General features: G+C 37.8%; 2 protein-coding genes across 2 annotated transcripts; both read right to left on the bottom strand.

Annotated features, from left to right (window-relative positions):
* Positions 1 to 6373: 6373 nt before the first annotated feature.
* rx3 (retinal homeobox gene 3) lies at positions 6374 to 9320 on the bottom strand. Its single transcript, XM_005720359.2, has 3 exons — positions 8780 to 9320; positions 8105 to 8340; positions 6374 to 7262 (listed from the first exon to the last, which is right to left on the bottom strand). Exons 1-3 carry the CDS (start codon positions 9039 to 9041, stop codon positions 6825 to 6827), a joined length of 936 nt encoding a protein of 311 aa, XP_005720416.1. The 5' UTR covers positions 9042 to 9320; the 3' UTR covers positions 6374 to 6824.
* A 3446-nt stretch (positions 9321 to 12766) lies between these two features.
* Positions 12767 to 18183, bottom strand: cplx4a (complexin 4a). Its single transcript, XM_005720358.1, has 3 exons — positions 17829 to 18183; positions 15878 to 15965; positions 12767 to 13853 (listed from the first exon to the last, which is right to left on the bottom strand). The coding sequence occupies exons 1-3, from the start codon at positions 17990 to 17992 to the stop codon at positions 13626 to 13628; spliced, it is 480 nt and encodes a 159-aa protein (XP_005720415.1). The 5' UTR covers positions 17993 to 18183; the 3' UTR covers positions 12767 to 13625.
* Positions 18184 to 20021: the final 1838 nt, after the last annotated feature.

Raw genomic sequence — 20021 nt, 5'->3', positions numbered from 1 at the left:
GTGTGGGGTAATCCAAAGTTCATACTTTCACTAGGTGATAATGTAATTTCATTATGTTTTTTTCGTCTTGTTCCTTTTTTTGTTGGTAAAATGTTCCAAGTGAGCAGTTACAGTAAAAAAGGTGGAAGTGATAAATTTAACTATGGCTTTATGAATGATTTTACAGAATAACCTCCAACTGAACCTTGTATTTCTTGCATCTTGCATATTCCTGGTCTTTTTTTTTTTACATTTTTCTTTCTGTTACATGAGCTTGTTTTCTTCCATAAAAATAAACCAACAAATATTTGATAAGACGCTGCACTGCGCGTCCTATCTGTCGCTGCCCTTTAAACATAGGTGACTCATCCTGCTTTGTTAAGGTCATTCTTGAACGAGGATATGATATTAGGAGCCATACGCACTCGAATTTTCTGCTGGGTTGTGTGTGGACTTATCCAGATGGAACCCTTAGTCTTTTCAACACAAAACTGTATTTTCCTGCATGGAGTCCTTATCTGTCCTCATCATTTCTGTACCTCCAGCAATCTGTATGTCAATAAAGTCATGAAAGGGATCAGTCAAGCACGAGAATTTCACACGGGTACATACGTGGGTGCCTCACTGTGTTTGAGGACTGCCTAATTCACACTGCTGACCTTTCCGTGCTCTGCAATAAAGTGTGCCAATAAATTAGTTGGACTCTTCATTAACAAGATGGCAGATGTAAGTAAGCCCACAACAGGTGTCAAAATATTCATCACTCTTATTCATGGCATCTTGTAAGAGCCGTTGGTTTTATTTCATGTTTGTGCATAATTTTTTGTGATTTGAAAATAAAGCGATAGTTACAAATTGTTAACATGCAGAAAACGTGAAGACAATTCGGTGTTGTGCAAAAGGAAGAAGTAAAAGTTGAAGGATTTCCTCCTATGTTTTAGCACACAGTCACTAATCTTGTGTTAGAGTAGTGTGCGTTTTGTGCTGCTGTATTTGGCTCCAGTTGCTTGTGAAAATAATTCCTATATTTGCATTTCAGCACATTCCTTTGCTTTACTTTTGGATTGTATTTAAATTTCAAGGAAATTCCCTTGAAAATATAATATTTTTTTAACACGTTTTAAATTTACAATTTTTAAAAAAAATTTTTAAAGTGTGTGATGTGTCAAATAACTGTGATCTGAGTATTGACCAAAATAACCGATTACTACAAGCAAGCAACCCTAATCTGGTAAAAGCTGTAATTTAATATTGTAGGTCTAAATAAATGCAGTTTTGAAGCACTAGGGGAAAAAAATCTTCAAACAGTAACCAAATGAAAACACCCCTCCCTACACATAAGGAGTTTTCCTCGGTTACAGGTGGAGTCATGGATAGCCATTATTTATTTTTTGTGAGATGTTTTTGTTTTTTTGTTTTTTTGCATCAGCATGTTTGTATTTTATGCCGCCACAACTTAGAAATTGCTCTATATACTATTTAGACTATTGAAGTAACTTTTTTCATTGGGAGTTTGTGCTGCAGAACTCCCAGAGTAGGAGCCCCTGGCATAATCTATTATGGGCCAATACTTACAGGGACTTACAGGAGACAGATTTAAAGAAGTAAAGAAGTAAGAGTAATATCCTCATTTGCCAAAAGAAATAAAGACATTGACTGATAAGTATCCATATAGTGTATTAAAGAAGAAGAAAGGTTTCCTTTTCTGAAAAGAGAAATCTTTCTAATGACCAGCAGGGGGCAGTTTCTCTTACTCTGAAAAAAAAACAAGTCTCATTGTATAGACTGTGTATAACACATATAACTGTGTATAACAGTTCTTACATGTGATGTACTTTATTACCCGAGTAATAGCGCTCTCTGAGGTAAGAAATATTATTAACATAATATCCTGCTTTCTGGGGTTATTGTAAAAACTGTATACTTGAGGCATGAAGAACGCTGCCATATTGGAAAATACAGATTTATGGTGTCTTTTTATGTCATTCTTATACAGAGAGAAGGTTTCTGGGAATTTAAACAGTGCAGAGCCCATGGAGATGTGTTGTCCTCCAAGAAAACAATAGCGCATTCCAGCAGACAACTGCAACGTGTAGATCTGCATCTGCAAAGCTATGGGTAGCAATAAAGGCGGTATGCTGGAGCCTTAACACGCTTGGCTAAGTGAGGCTACAGTAACAATGAAGTTGCAATGTAAATGCCTTTGGTTGTTGTAACAAGGAGCAGGTCTGCAACCACTTGCAGTCACTTGCAAGTTACTTTGGTCACTTTAAAGATGACATAAGATGAAATCAGCCTGCTATAATTTTCTGACTTGAATAATGCCATGTTGGCAGTTACATGGTGTCTGTGATAATATGGCGAGTAACTGTGATAAATAAGGGAATATTGCAAATCTGTTGTTTTCTGTTGCAGAATTGTTGCCCTCCTACACAGAAATTCACATTAATTGCTGAAATTCAGAGACCAGTGAGGAATGTGTAGATTTAAAACAGAAATGTAGAAATTGCTCCACAAATAGCAAAGTATTTACTGCAAGAATTCAGCTGCACTTTAACTGCAAAGCAACACAGGCACTGGACAACCTTTGAAGACAGGCTGCTACCCACCGGGCAACATGTTACGTCACCCTTTGATCAAAAGTTGCCTGCTGCAAGTACCTGCATTTGGCTTGCAAGACCAAATAAATAAATAAATAATAACAAATGCAATGCATTGGCCAACTGGGCAACCAATGATTTTTCACAGCCCATGTATTTTGACTGTACTGTGACATGTGACATGTTCACATGTGTATTTGAGGTCATATGCGTGTGAAAGTTACCAATCACAGAAAGGAAATCACTTTTATGTTATGAGGATTGAACTTTGAGGGCGAACATACCTGCAGAAGTCTTCCAACGCTTGCTAAGTGGAAAATGTCCCACTAACGTGGCAGAAACTTTTCAGAGTGTGTGATTTACCCCCCGCCTGCTGTCACTTGGCAGTAGCATCAAAAACATGTGAATTAAACAGTAATATGTAATACTCTTATTCATATTTGTGCCGGTAGTGGAGCGTAACCAAGTGTTAAAACATTGAAAACTGTGCTTTGGAGCCAACTTTTGTGCATTTATTCTCTGATGTTTATGTTTATTTGGACTTCTTCGTCTTCGTGGTACACTCCATTGTTGTTTCATGTCCCCTTAAAGACAACATTTCAGCTAATCAGTTTTTCAGACGTGCACAAAGGACACCAGCGGGGAACATTGAATTCCCCTTAACAGTTTATAGGCAGACCTTTACATGTGAAATATTGCTTGCTTATGAATGTTTAATTTCGATTTGACAGAATCTGAGCAAACGATTTCAGCCATGAAGCGTTGTTTTAAGCAGAAAAAGTGAGTTTAATTCAATTTTACACTGATTTCTAAGAACTGTCCATTATTATCATCACAGTCATGAAAAGTGTTTTGGGCAAAGGCCTAATGATTTTCATATTCAGGCTTTTTTTCTGCTACTATCTGCTTCTTTGGATCAAGATTTCAGCTTGCATACAATGCATTTCCAAATCTGCATATGAAGTACAAGTAACTCCAACAGATCAGTCGTGATGTATCATTTAAATAAAACACATAAAATGTATGGATTTTCCCTAAAATGAGCCACTCAGTGGAAATGACTCATTTCTTTTACGTGAAAACCTCCCTATTTCATTTTGTTAGTATTATTTTTTTTATATAGTGTAATGTACATGTAAATGACCCAAAGAGTTCTTCAGTCACAGCTTTTCCTCACATGCTTATTGAGACAGAGGCAATTACTGAGGTCTCGTCCATCCGCGTGAAATGACGTTGACATCTTCTGCAATCACCCAGCAATCTCTGGGCAAACAATAGCGATCGATAATTACAGAGTATAGATGATAATTTGTCATCATCACTTTCTCATTTTGGCACCAGCGTCGGGCTACTTAAGACACCCACTGACGTACGGCTGTGTCAGGAGGGGCATTTAACTTTGAACCGTTAGCCATTCTTATCAAAGGCGCCGGGAGTGGAACCTCAGCAGGTTTGCAACTGGACAGCTGTTTCCAAACTTATCGGCTCACGCGAATAAAAAACGAGTATGGTGGAGATCTTCTAAAGATAGATCAAGCCGATTAACTGTAACTTAAGGACTAACATACGTTGGGTGTTTTGTTTTTGTTTATATTTACGTTTATATTTTCCGACAACATGGGCGGAGAGTGCTTATGGTATTCATGGACTTGCAGACCCGTGTGGCCAGTTCTTATTATTCTGGCTACTGTACCGTGTATTTTGAACTGCTCAGAGAGCCCTGCAGCAGTTGTTGGGAAAATGTATCCACGAGGCAATCACTGGGCAGTAGGTAAGGAAACCGTCACACAATCTGCTAAAAAAGTATTTCGTGCAGGCAAGTTAATATTACTTTTTGTTCTATGTATTTGGCGATTATATCGCAAGGTTCGCAGGACTGTTCACTCTTCGAAACAAATACTCATAACGATAATAGCCCATTTATTACAATTGTAATAACCCCGGGTCACTTCAAATCATTCATTTGTTTTCTGTTGTTATAAATAAGTATGTTTTAGTCATTCTCTGCTGCTAAGTTATATATACTGCTGCTGATATATATATATATATATATATTTATTATAAGTTACACCAGGGGGAATGAGCACTTTGCAGTGAGAAAAAGAATGCTTTGCACACATCTACACTTGATTGCAGTGTAATTTCAGAAGATGCTCTAGAATAGATTCTTCAGAATGCTACCTTTTATTTCCAACTTCCCAGGTCACTTGATGGGAAAGAAGAGCATAGAGGAGGAGCAGGAGGTAAACCCTGACAGGGACTACCTGACAGCCCTAAAACCAGCCCGGCTCACACAGCATCTAATGCAGGCTCTGATGCAACCAGAGAATCCAAATCAGATGATGCCTCAAACTGCAGACAGGCTGCTTCAGCGCCACTGGAGAGAAGAGGACAAAGAAAAATCTCTGGCAGAGGTATGTGTGTGGAACAGATGCTCAATTATCAAGTGATCCGATGTTACGTCTAATCATGTGTACATTTCCAATGTAATTACTACTTTATAGATGTCAGACCTGCTTCTTCTGGCTTTGAAACTGCAAGACAGTGACTCCACCTGAATGCAAGATGAATTTCTGTTTTTTAAAAACAATCATCATTATCAACTTAAAGTACTCTATAATCACATATCCACACTGTGTATTTTATTCTGCTGTAACAGATTGTTTGTTTCATCACTAATCTTGGTTTCCTGTATGCATATCATGCAGCGTTTTGATTGCTGAACGATCTGACAAGGTTGTGTTACATAAGCTGAGAATCTGAAATAAAATGGGCATTGTGATAACTGCACTGTGGATGTCAAAGCATGCTTTGCATGTCAGAAGTGTCCTTTGCCGTTTTTTCTTTTTTTCTGAAATTGTTAGCGCTTTTGAGATTTACTTCACCAGTACAGTAACCAGTTTGTACCACTAGGTGTCGCACAGCGTCAAACTAAGAGTGCTTTCATTTCCAGCAAATAATCAGGTGGATTGTAAAATGTTGACATAATCACGACTGCAGACGAAAATGGATGATCACACTTTCTCATTAGAAGGAAAAAACGCACAAGCACAAAAACGCAGAGATACCAGCCGTGTGCGTGTGTTTGTGCGTGTGTTTGTGTGAGTGTGTTTTGGGTAGTTGGATTAATGATAATTATCATCCCTCTGGAGTTGCAGACAGAAGGAAGTGCTAATTGCAGCAATTTGGTTTACACACACACACACACACACACACACACACACACACACACACACACACACACAGACAGTTTTCTCTTAAAGCCAGAGGAAAGTTTTCACTCTGCTTCTTTTTCACTCATTTGTTAAGGATGATTGGCAAACAATAGAAGTACAAGCCACTTTCACCCCCATTATGGGTTTAATCCCAGGAGCGAATGGGATAAAGTTTACAGGAGTTAATGAGGAGGAAATAAGTGGGTTGAGGGACTCATTCTCCTAAACGGAGAGAGAAAGTGGGCGAGTTTAAGCCTGTTGCATGTAACAAACCTGCCATATGTTTTTTTTAATAATTCAGAAGCATGAATATACTTAGATTCACAGCAGGAATGTTTTTTATTTAAATAATGCAGCTCCCTGGGTCTACTGACCTTTCACCGCTGTACCGGGCTAATTTTTAACATTTTCCATATAACATGTGCAGATTTTTTTTTATCTTTACACAAGTGTGATACTGAAGACACCTCTGCAGGTAATGAATGCATTTCCTGATGGAAACTTAATCTACCATCATTTCATTCTGTCAGACATCTCAAATTACGCATGAAAACGGGAGAAATCGTACATTTGTTAATGTATTTGTACACAAACAATTTATTGCATAAGGAAAGTAATCCCATTTGATACATTTATTTTATGATTCAGACTCAGAAACAAGTAAAGATTTAAAATGCTCCTTTTATCCATTTACAAGAGGAAGCATAAACAGGCATTGGTGAGTTTTCAGTAGGCTCTGTACTTGTTCTATTGGCAGTAACACTGGATGAGATGCGGACTGGGCTGGCTGATACAATGAAACAATTTAGAGTGAAGACAAAGGAGAAGAGACGGCTTCATATTTACAGGAATTTCACATAAAGTGTTACAATTTTTCCACAAAGTTGTACGTGTGGATGTCTTGAATTCCAAAGGGCAGCTCGAGTTGTCAGTCTTTAAAAAAAAATACAATCCCATCATGAAAATGAAGCCAGATTTCTCCAAAAAGATTCATCATGATGTGTTCAGGGGTCTTAAAGTCCACCCAGCATCACCATGTCTTCCCAATAGACTGAATGTGCTCCTTAGCCTTCATCCTCAGTGAAGCAATACTGGAGTTCCTCGGATCAGCTGAGCACTGGTACGCCGGGGGCGGCAGGCACATAGAGCCGATGTGAGGCAGGTGAGAGCTGTGTCCCAGGGCTGGGGAGTTGAGGAAGGATGATGGCAAGGAAGAGGGCATGGGCGGAGGAGGAGAAGGTGTGTAAGTGCCTGGGAGGCCTTGCGAGTTGCTGATGAAGCCTGAGAGCGACTGCAGCGAAGTGGAGGTGGTGATCGGGGTGGAGAGCCAGGGCTCCAGCTGCAGAGAGCTGGTGGGAGAACGACTGAAAGAGAGCAAAGACGAGGAAGGGGTATCCTGAAGCTTGATGGAGCTCACCTCCAGCTTCTCCTGTCGACGCCACTTGGCTCGCCGGTTTTGGAACCAAACCTGAAAATATAAAGATTTTTTTTTAATCATCTGTCTATCTTGATAAAACATTTCCCTAAAAGTTTGATTTATACCCGAAAAAGGAATGAGGTCTATGAATCGACCCAGCAGCCAGTAGAAAAGCAGAAAAACACAACTTTTAGGCCCATAATCAGTCATAAATGTAAACTGTAACCTCTATAATTTAGAATGTGAAATAAAATATCGCAGGAAAGCATTTGAACATGAATGCAGAAGAAAGGAATTAAATATAGTGTCAGTGGAAACTTTTTGATTCCAGCACTTGGCTTGAGCTGTGTCGCTGCACAAACAATAAAGTGAAACTGATTTAGAAATGGATTCAAATTCCATTTTTCAAATTTCTTTTAAATGTTTAAAAAAATAAAGACAAGTTCAACATTTATTTATTAATTATTTTGTTTAATTTGATAAATTTGATTCCTATTTCGCTTGGTTACAATTCAAACAAATAAATAAGCATTTCCTCTTAGATAAAAAAAAATAATCCACTGTGGTCACTTTTATTAAACATTTATGATCGTTTTAATATTCCATCATATTTATCATATTTATGATCTTATATTGATCATAGGCATGAAAAAGTAATTTTTTGCAAACGAACACGTCGTTTCTCTACATTTCTAAAAGATAATATAAATATTCAGAAATATATAATAAATATATTAAATTTAATCTAAAAAGGTCTAAAAAAATAATTTCTTTAGCCTTATAAGCATAGGAACCGTCATCATTATGGTTTGACTTACAGGCCTAACGTTCTTCAATATAATAAAAGGTACTTGCAATAAAATAAAACAAGTGGTTTTGCTTCGGGGACATACCTGCACCCGGACCTCGGGCAGGTTCACTTTCAAGGCCAGCTCCTCTCTGCTGTACACGTCCGGGTAGTGGGACTTGTCGAAAGCTCTCTCTAGTTCGTGGAGCTGGAAGGTGGTGAAGGTGGTCCGGTTCCGTCGGTGCTTCTTCTTGTGGCTTTCGTCGTCGGACAGTTTGCCGTCTCTGTCCGGTGAGTCCGGGCACACGGAGGCTTCGCCGGTGCTGCTGCCACAGCACACACCTGTGAGGAGAGGAGGCGGTGGAAGAAGTCAAACACCGGGACTGGAAGTTTTAGCCGAGTTAAAATTCGCTTTTCAAAATAAAATGGTAACTCCACTTTTTCCAGTCCAGTGTGGCTTTTATAAAAAATTTATTTTACTTTTTTTTCTTAGATTTGTTTAAAATTTTTAATGTATTTATTTAAACATTCATTATTTCATTTGTATTTTTGTATCTCTCCTTTAAAAAACGAAAATAACCTTTTAGACATTTGCACCAATATAAAATACATTTTGATTTCCTTCTGGGTAAAAACCGAATTCAAAGTGTTACTTTATCTGGAGTTTAAACAACTTTAATCCAAACTAAACCACAGGATGTCTGCATATTTTCAGCATACTGTTTTTGCACTCAGATTGACTGACGCGGGACTAAATGTGAAGAAAACCGAATTTACTTACTGTCACAACTTTCCGAGTAATGGTTTTTTTTCGTTTGGCTCACTATCCCATTCCCGTTGCGCTCAGCATCTTTGACCTGGACTCTTTCCATTACGTTATAGGAGGCTGACTTGTGGAATATGGTCTCTTCTTTAAATCCCAGTATAGCCTCTATGCTGTGGACTGTGGACGGGTTGCTCCCCGGGTTCTGGACGCAGCGTGCGGAGGGAGACATGCGCTCATCCATCATCATTACTTGGGTAGTTGATCCAAGAAGCCACATTGGTTGATAAGTCCAGAAAAAATATCCAAAAGTAAAATAATAATAATAATAACAAAACACTCTGACTTCTTCACAGATAATATTACCCCTTCTGATAAAGTTGTAGCTCAATGTCGGGCGACGTTGGAAAACTTGCGCACAAACCCCAGGTATCTTGCTCGGTGGTTGTGGAGCATCTTCGGAGCCGGCTTTTAAAGTAGCGCCTGCTCTGAAACCCCCTGCTCATGCGGCACCCCCGCTGCACGTCATAGAGGGGACGTCCTGTTGGATTTGGCCCTGCTGGATTTAGGGGTGGCAGTGCGACCACTGCGGGCACCAGCCTCCACACCCTCCCTAACTCCTCCCCGTCACAAGTGCATGGCTGCTGGCTCTAAACCTACTTACATAAATCTTAAAACCATCTTTCCACTCCTCCAGATGTCATGTTCATGTCAGTCTGTGGGGGAAAAAAAGAGAGGGAAGATTAGGCCCACAGATTTAGGTACAACAAAATCATAATTACAAGATTTCTGGTGAGGACAAGGATTGCAAGATGCCAGCTTAATATTTAATCAAAGCGTCAAGATATTGTTGCCAAAAATGAAGAGACGTCCCCTTCAGTTTAAAGATTATTTGCTTTTTTGACCCAAAGAAAAGGTCATGCACCAACTGACACACGACTGAAAGCAACTTAAATTATTTAATACACTCATTAAAAACCAATAAAAGCGCTTAATGATTTGTCAACAAGGTTCATTTTAAAAACGGGTTCCTGCAAGTGTCGAATCAAAGAGGTTAACAAAGCCCAAACAATAACATATTTGTGCTATAGCCACTTAACGGCAAACAAAGATTGACAGCAGTGTGGTAATCCTGCTTAAGGGGATTACATTATTTTACTCAAAAGAGTTAAAACCCCTAAAACTATTTAGCTTTTCCTAATTAAAGAAGGTGACCTTATCCTTTGTTTGCCACAGAGACGAGGGGGCACAAAAACAGAGAGAGATGCAAAAGGAGGGAAAAAGACAACTGCCAGCAAAACTTTTACAGAAGATGCTGTCAGTGTTTTGTTGCACACACGATGCTATCATATAAGACAGATTGCAACTTGCAGATAATGATCTTCGATTATGTTTTTGTCCAAAAGACTAAACCCTTAAGCCAAGAGACAGAAGTGCAGGGCTCACAAGTTTAAATGTCAGTTAACAGTGATAGCTGTTTGGAAAGGGGGTTTTTAGAGACATGTGCAGCCCACATATCGCTAAAAGTCGTCCTCTGTTTTTTGTTTCACGTCTGTGTGGTCTGTTGCTCATCAAAGAGGCCTAAATCTACTAAATGTCATCAAAAATCAAACCAAAACAAAACCCTGATCTTTTCAGATTATTCTAAATTAGAGATTGAAATTTGAACTTCTTGAGGGAGGGGGAGTGAGAGGAAGATTGATACCCCTCTCACATCTGTATTGTAAATATCCAGAAGCCAAATATTTAGCATGAAAACTGTAAACAGGAGAAAACAGCCCAGCTTCTGTACAAAACATTTACTTACATCTAATTAAAGCAAATCCAAAACCTGGTAATTTTGTGGTTTTATATTTGGTTATAAAACTAACAAAGGGGTCAGTAAAAACAGAGGTACTGGTAGACTGAGTAACATTAACGTCTCATATTGTTGACCCAACTTTGCCCGAACTGTTTGTTAGTGATATCAGTCTCCTCGCTCTCATCAGCTCTCAATAAGAAAGCAACATTTTTTTTCTTAACTTTGATGCTACTGTAATTCAGCTGGTTAAGGAAACAACCTATATACCAAAGGCTATTATCCTCACTACAGTACCTTGGGTTTGAGTGTCCCCTGCTTGCTTCCCTCTTCACTCTCCTCCCCTACCTTCTTGCTTACTTTACTCTCCTATTAAAAACAAAAGCAAAAAGGCCCCAAAAAGCTAAAAATAAACATAACTGTTACATGATAAGGACAGAACCGTATGAAAAACTTTGCACACATTGTTGATGTGTGTAAATGATGTGATACCCCATGTAGGATTGTACTTTAGCATTTCATTTATTAATCCATTTATGTACTGTGAAGAAATAAAACAATACTGAAAAACCAGATGGTGTATGATTTAGATTTTACTTTGTTGGAAATTAATTCCCAAGTTTAAGCATGGCTTGGGGATACAGTCAAATGGATAGGTACAAAGTACAATATTTCAATAGTTTAGTTGAAAAGATCATTATTCTAGATAGAAAAATACAACAGTGGGTAAGGGGAAAACCATAAGTTCTACAAGGTAATAATATCTTGAATAATGAATTAATAATAAACATTACCATTATTTTATCTGTGTTTTTGGTGAATTTGAGTTTGACTTTTAGTGATGCTTTTCTGATTTTAACTTTACACTAAATGCACTTTATTAAATTAAAACTGTCCCAAGAGCTCCACTGCAGGTCCAGTGTAACAAGTGGTTTAACAATAGGTTTACTGTGATGACTTCCATCCATCTGATGTGTAGAAAAGTAAAGATTTACATTATGCGCATCCTGACCAATGCTGTGACCTTCTGGGGAATAATTAAAAGCCTTGACTTATTAATAAAGGGTTTCTGTTGCCACAGTGCATCAGTGAGCATAACTAAACTATTATGGCGCTGGTAGGTAACTCTAATTAAGCTGCGAGTATACAGGAGAATGTTTTAAGCAACAAACAGAACTTCTGCTCCTGTTAATATTTTGTTAAACCTGCACTGGCTGCATTCATTGGTGAGTCAGTTTCTCTGTTTAGCACCTTAAGGAGCTAACAATTTCAAGTATTAAGCCATTATGATTACCGGTAGCTAACTAGTGTTATTGTTTGCATTTATCCATTATTATTTCAGTGCTTTAACTCTTACCTTTAGCAATGTATATCAATACTCATGGGTAATCATATAATTTTTCATTATAACTGGTTATTTTTTTTAGCAACAGTAAATTTTTCTATTTAATAAAAAGTATACTTTAACAGTGCATTGCTTGCTTTAAGCTAACTATGTTAGCTTAAACTGTTTAGCCATTACTTTTTGCTAGCTCTTTAAATAGTTAGAAATGAAAATATTTTCATTCTTAAATCTCCATTTGTTTCACACTTTACAAGCATGTCTGCAAGCATGTTTATGCTGCAAAGGTTTTGTTGGCTGAATGGAGGTGTTATGGAAATATTCCAAGCTAGTACTTCCTTGTTCTGTAAAAGGAGAATTGGATAGTTGGTTTTTCAAAACCTGAGTTTGTCCTCTCATCTGGAGAGAAAGAGAGGAGGACGGCACAGGCTGACAACCTTGGCTGTGCTGATCCTATTAGACGTAATCTCCAGACTTTACAAATCCACATCTTGGGTTCATGTGAAACTCCTAAGGTTGTGACTCCCTGTCCCCCCAGCCCCCATCCTTTTCTGCCTTATAGTTCCAAACTGTTTGGATAATGCCCAATTAAATTAAGACCTATTTATTTACTTACTGTATTAGTCCTGATTCAGTAGATGGGATTATAGTTACTTAATCTTAAATATTTGATGTCTGTACAACAGAATTTCTGCTTGGCTCACCAGTTTAAAAGCCACTAAATCTGATTATAAAATCACATTACCATACACAGTACATTCATAACAAGGTGTTTCCATTTAAATTGCTGCACATAACTGACACATAAAAAAGTCAGATATTTGAGAAGATATTTCAAGCTTAACAATGCAAACCAAGACATTACTTGTATTCCACACATGTCTTTATTTGAAGTTTTCTCAGTGTAGCCACCATTGCTTTTATTGTAATGATTTTGAAATTACAGTTTGTGCAAATCTGCAAACGTCTCCGCAAATGTGTCAGACACAACAGTTTTTATTACAACTATAATGTCAAAACTTGTAAAGATCACCTGTTGTAGTAACACCGACAGAAAAAAAGACTACATTTCATTAGTTCAACACCATATACAAAAGAAAAAAAATAATCTAGAATCACCATGAAACCAAAAGGAAAGTGGAAATACGCAGACAGGATTGGTTTAATAAGTCTTGGTTATTTTAATGAACCGCAAAACAATTTTAGAGATTGAACATTTACATTTTTTGATAAACAGAGAAAAAAAGTCTATATTATATGACAATTACAAATTTCGAAATATATCAGGGCCTGTAGCTTTATGAAGGAGTTATGAAAAGAAATCAACTGTGGCAGTGGCTCAGGAAAATGTTCTTTTCTAGATTTCTTGTCTAAACGGGGATGAGGGGGAGGGAGCGGATAGGGCACTCAGCACATGATTTCAAATAGTATTATTTTGTTTTTATGGAAAGTTGGAAACGATTACCCACCGAGTAATCAGCTGACATGGAAACCTTTAATGTATATTCTTAAATAGATGCAGACTGGTTGTGGTAAAGATATAACACCCTGGTGAAGATAATGCCTTTTCGTTCTTAAAAGAAAAATGAATACTTTGCAGGCATTTTTACGTTTTGACTGTATCCCAGACGTGTTTTTTCCCCCAGGAAGTGGCGATATTCATTCCTCTCTTCTCTCTTCTTCTTCTTCCTGACTTTGTGAACACACACGCCCTCTCTGGCCGCTCACATGACGGAACACTTCTCTTCTGCTTTGGTCTTCAGCTCGGTGACCGTCGCCGAGGCCTTCTCCTTCAGTTGGTCCATGTCCATGTTCTGCAAGTTTTGAATTTGACCCAGGAGGGAGTCTTTGCCTTCCTCCTCTGTAGCGTCCTCATCCACCATCTTGAGCAGCTCCTCGGGCACGTCCACGTCATCCCCGGCCATCTCGATCATGTTCTCATCCTGCTCGCTCTGCACAGTGACAACATCAGAACAGAGAGCACGGTCAGAATCCAGGAACATCGGTGCGTTAAGGTGAAAGTTGATTTATAAAGCGAGCTGGATAATGATCACTGCATTTCTACATTTTATGTTGAATTCTTACAAAGAGAATTGAACAGGCTTTTTAAAGATCTACCTTTTACCCCTTTATTTTCAAATTAGGCACATTTTTCTGGGTTTGAAATCAAATTGTAAACAAGCAAAGTTAAAAACAAGGCAGAAGACAAACAGATAGACTCTGATATCTGTCTTAATCCACGTTCAAGTAACTGCACTCGAGGATATTCCGGCTGGCTGTGTTTTTATCAAGCAGGCATGAGTCTCATCTGATGTTATTATCCACACTGCCACACTTCATGTGTCACTGCATCAGAAAACATGCTAAATTTAAAGCCTTTTTTTTTTCAACAAACAAAATCTAATCACTTAATATCTGGAAAAGTCATGCAGTAGGCACTGTGCTGTGACTACAGGTACTTTAAAGTTCAATCTGAGGGATTATCGCAGACCTGCTTTATCCTTTCCTATTAGAATCTAAAGATATCCTCTATAGCCTTGCACGAGACCTCATTCCTATTTCTTACCACACCAATGTTTTTATTCATATTGTCTGCTTCACATAATTCAAAGAATGGTTTTTTTCTTGTTGCTGATAAATCTATTTCAAATGCTAATCTCCAGTAAAAACACTTTGACCTTTGTTCCCTTTAAGAGTGATGAGCGATGTAGCCATCATTCTCCAAGCATAATTACATTTGCACGTACTTCTTTCAGCCATTATCCTTATGATAATTATGTGGTTTCAATTTAGAAGAGAAACAGTGCTAAGAAATCCATTTGCCGTTTGAAACACAAACACAAACAATGACATGCCTGCTGCAAGAGATTGTTAGAAACACCTCCGGTAGCCAAGGTCATCACTTCATTTCTTCATTTAGATAAATAACAATCACGATGTTAGAAAACCTGTAACAGAAACTTATTTTGCCATTTCCACCAAAGAACACATAGTTAATCACATGTTTATCAAATTAAAGGTCCCTCTTTTGGTCTTTAGCTCTAAATGGTGTTAAAAAAAATCTACCATACCTTTTTTTCTCCTTCCATTAAAGTTTCTTTTTCTTTTCAGAGTCCTTGGAAATCCTGGAATAGCTCACTTTGAACACTCTAAAGTAGATGCTGCTGTTTCTTAAAGCCAGATCACTCTGAATAACTTTGGTGCTTCCTGATGAGCCTGGGACACCTGTTCAGTGGCAATTGGCTTTGTCCGACTCAAGGCGCAGTGCGCAACACATAGGCTAACATCTCCGGGACACTGGCTGAATCTTTTTCCACTAATCTACTGGCATGACTTTGACCTCCTGTTGTCCAGGCTGGAGTTGCCAAGCACTACTATTAGAGTAAGATAGCCTAAACTAACCATGAAGTAGCTATTTCTACCTACAGACAGGGCACTTAGCTCAGCCATCTAATTTTCTTTATAAAGCTTAATAAAGGGTTGTCAATTATTATTACCTGCCCTAATCTTTAAAAAAAATCCCTCATACATACCTGTAATCTAATTAAAAAATTACATTTAAACAATTGAAAACACATTTATTGTGAGCAGATACAGTATAAGCATGTTTTAATGTTTTTTAAACCAAAACCACCAGGGTCTATTAGGTATATTAATATATTTATATTTGCAATTTTAATTGTACTTACCTCTGTTTATAGCTAGCTTCTATGAAAATATATTGAATGTTAATATGTTTATAAAATGCTTGCAAAAGTGAACTCTTGTATTGAAAGTGCATCTTTGAAGTCTATTAACTCAAGTAAAGCAATAGCTGTAATTTACTATATTAGTAGACAATGGTGTAAATCACCAAAAAGCAATAAAAATTATTCCGATTTCATGGAACCTGACACAGCCTTAATTAATATAATGAATCTGTATCAAATTAGAGTAAGTCCCCAAAGTAAAAGTAAAAAAATGTGGGTACACTTACCTTTGGGAGTCTGTATTTATCTCTGAGGCACACCCTCAGTGTTGCCCTCTCTGCCTTCTTATGCAAGAAATCTGCATCTCTCTCCATCCTTCCGGGACAAAAAAATGTTATTAGTAAACTATCCTTCAGTGTTGGCCATTAGTCATAATTAAAAGTTTTCCCGAACCACGAATGTGCAAGAAATCTGGTTTACTTTTAAATTTTCTTTTAAATTCTGACATAACTACAGAAAAAAAATCTTTAAAGTATTTTATTCTGCTTTTTATTGTTTGGTGTTCATCAATGCTCAGTGCCTTCAACATCCTCCAGTTAATTTCAGTTTTATGTACTAACATGGTTCATTCCACCTACAGGCTCTCAGTATGTAGTTTAATATATAAAAAATAACATTTTACTTACTGCTAGTTTACCTATTAGCTGTTTTTGGAACGCTCATGCTGTATCTAATAGCAGCTTTAACAAAGTTACGTTTAGTAGACATATGTGGTATAGCTGTTCTTTTTTAATATTTAACATGTAATTTTTTTTCTTATTTTGCAGCTTTTAAAAAATATGTAAAATGTGTAAAATTAATATTTCTTATAATAAAAATGATACAATATTTCTTAATGTGTGCTGCCCAAGTTTAACACTTATAACTTTAAAAGATGAAGTACATGCTGAGACTGCTGCTCAGCAAGAACATTTGCGTATTTAATATATAAATTATTCCACCGTAACATTATAAACAACATTTAAACTTTTTTCTGAATGATGATACTTTGATCTTTGAATCATGATTTCAGGTTATCAGTGACAAGTTAAAAACGTGATGATCGTGATTGCCAGACTCTGCATATTCCTGCATTTTTGAGACAAAGCTCGTGTACTTTCCCTCAGCCAATTAAAGATGGGATTATTGGGCTAGACTGAGGCAAGCAGGTTTGAAATCCAGCCAAGGCACCACAATATAAACTATAGTGAAAAAAACAACAAGGTGGTTAAGGTTAAGATGTCCAACAAACTGAAATTGAAATTTTATTCACAGCAGTACAAGTATTTTTGCTTTGAAGAGGTGCTTTTTATCTTTCGTTTTCTTTCTTTAACAAATTCTGTTTGTGTGTGAATCATCATTTTGGAGAATTTGATCAATGGTAGGATTGTGCAGTTAATACAGATGTAGACATTTTCTGATGCCTTTCAAAATTAAACGGATTTAAGTACCCAAACATGGGAGTAGAGAGGCAGGATTAAACTTGTTATGTAATAAAGGCTGCATGGATCTGCTTCATGCTGCAGAATCTGTGCATTTAAAAAAAAAAACTAATTGAATTTAATTATTTGTAAACTCACATTATGCCATTATTTCAATATTTAATGTAGCAAAATTATTAATGTTACTTTATTTTTAAAGACAAGTAAGAAAGTGAAAAGAAAAAAAGTGAGAAAATGCTCTTCACGCGGTAGGTTTTGTTTGATTATTTGTTTAAATTCAAAATTTGAATAAGTCACTCAAAATGTCAGCAATAACTGTTCTCGATGCAGAATCAGATGACAGATTATAGAAGATCACTGAGCTGGGTCCATTATGACATATAGCCCTGACGGATTATATTGTAGAACAATATGAATAAAAAAAAAAAAAAAGATTAAATGTTACAGCATTTTTACTGTGGTGGTATGATTTCTGTGACCTTCAATGACAGATCCACTGCTCAGAAACACACCTTGCTTATTGTAAATTCAAAAGAAATAATATCCACATTGGCATTAAGATTTAGCGAGGCTAACGTGTGAAGATTAAAGTCATATATTAAGATTAAAAAGGGAAAACTGTGAAAGAAATGAATGAGATGAAACAGAACACAGCTCGTCAAGGTCAGATTGCACAGTCAGCAGCCATACTGTTTTTGGTGGGCCCGTGACAGCCGTTAAGAAAAAAACAGGGGGTACCCTCCATGTTGCTACTTACTTTTCCTCCACCAACTGTTTTTGGTACTCTTCATACTCCTCGCGTGTCATCCCTGCGGCTTTGGCAGGATCTGAGGGGGTGGCCTCCTCTTCTTTGTCACCTCCACCGCCAAGACCCATTCCTGACAGGGGGTTCCCAATCATGCTCTTGATCAAGAAAGCCATCTTCAGTTCTGGGACTCTTTACCCTTTATGGCTACGAGGAATTTTGAGCTGATGAATATGATCCTGCTCCCCTTCGCTTCAGCTTCCTATAGCTGTCAAATCCAGTGGTAGCTCTCTAGCTAACCTGCTGCTTGTCTATGGACCCAAGGACACACTGGCAACAAGCAACAGAAACATACACAACACACACACAGTCATGCACACACTTAAACGCACACACGTTTTGCCTCGTCCATAATCTGGATTTAATCCTTCCTGCTTCACTATACTAAGAGGCAGATGGCCTGTTTTCTCTCTATTTTTAAATCATGCGGGACTTTCTGGATGTTTTTCGAATAACTCTGACACTGCTGGGATTCTTTGGCAACAGTTGGAGACGCGCTCGTGTCAAAAATCATTTTGGAGTGGGGCGTCTTCAGTTTATCACCACACATATGTGGCTTCCACCCACTGCTGCTTAATCATATTAGTAAAGTACGGGTTGGCCCGTGTGCAGCTTATACTGCCAAGAGCAGAGTAGCAGGGTGGAGAGAGAGGAGCAGGATTAGAGTCTTGTTTATCCCCGTGAAGCCATCCCTCAAGCAGTGCTATTGTTCCGTGGGAGGATGATTGACAGGAAGGGTGGGGACCTTTCATTTCATTTCACTATCACGCAATCAAAATTCAAGTTTGGCGAGGAACCTGTACACGAATGATTGCACGCTGAACATTTTAGGAAAGCTGCTCTGCTGATTTAATAACTCGGTGGTGCTCATACTACCAAAGAGAGTACAGTGCAGATTGTAAGAGTTTATTTTTTTGTTTTTAATTTCATTAATACAATCAAACAACATCATAGAGAACTCCTGCACAACATTTAAACCACCTGCCTGATTGTGGAGGCCTCAAAAATGTTGGATTCAAAGCAGCTCTCAGCCATAGGAGGATGGATATGAGACCTGTCATGGTGGCCTGTGATGTCTGGCACCAGAGGATCCGTACAGTTCTTTGAGTTGTAGTTTTGAGCCTTGAGTACTCCTCCAGTCTGCGTATCGAGGTATCCTTGGGCAAGATGCTGCACCTGGAGATGAACCTGCATTCATCAGAGTCTGAATATGGAAAATAAAACCACTTGTGTGAACGCATGTATGATTGGGTGAATGAGACTTGTTCTTTGAATGGAATGCTTTTCTACTCAGTTACAGCAGAGAAGTGCTTTATAAGTACCAGTACCGGTGATGGGATGTACAATCCGGCTGATATATTTTTTCAAAATATATTGAACACCATAAAGGAAAGAAACAGTATGATAAACAAATAAAGAGAAATTATTGCTATTTAAGAAATAATGGGGTCATAATTACCCCACTTGTAATCATTTTACCTGCTCAGGAAGCAACCACCATCCCATGTTTATGAAGAGTGCGCTGGTAATGAGCAGGATGTTCCCCCTCATGGTGTCCATCATTTCTGAAAGTGCTTTTAATTTGTTGGACCAGAGAACAGTTTCCTTCTTCACCTTTATTTCATCCTGCATGACCTATAGCCCAGAGATGGTGGGCTTTCTGTAACTATTCACAGTTGTTTTCAGAAGTTGATGGCAAATATGAGTTTTTTTTCTTCTCGGTTTTTCAAAATTTTTTAAAACCCAGAGAGGTAAATCTGCTCTTTTTTTGCCTCCGAAAGAATTGAATCTTTCACTTTTTATACCAAAATATAAAAATGAATACAATTTGTTTTGGTTTGTTTTTACACAATGTTTTGCTTGTTTTCCAGTTTTGTTCTAGTTAACAAAGTCATCTGGTCAGCTGCCATTCTAGTCTCTGTATTGCGACTGGTCAAATAAATAACCAATTTATGGATGGCCATGAAATTGATCCGAGGCCCACAACAACTACATTTTGTGTCAATACATTTTGCACAACTATATCTAGAGTTTACAAAGAATGGTCTGGAAAGGAGAAAATCTGATGAGTCTCAAGTTGTGCTGCAACATTTGGATGGTAGGGTCAGAATTTGGTGTGAACAACAAAAGCATGGATTTGTCACA

This window comes from Pundamilia nyererei, unplaced genomic scaffold, assembly GCF_000239375.1.
Source record: "Pundamilia nyererei isolate P.nyererei 1_Seehausen unplaced genomic scaffold, PunNye1.0 scaffold00002, whole genome shotgun sequence".
Classification (NCBI taxonomy): Eukaryota; Metazoa; Chordata; class Actinopteri; order Cichliformes; family Cichlidae; genus Pundamilia; species Pundamilia nyererei.
This window is presented reverse-complemented; position numbering and strand designations above follow the sequence as displayed.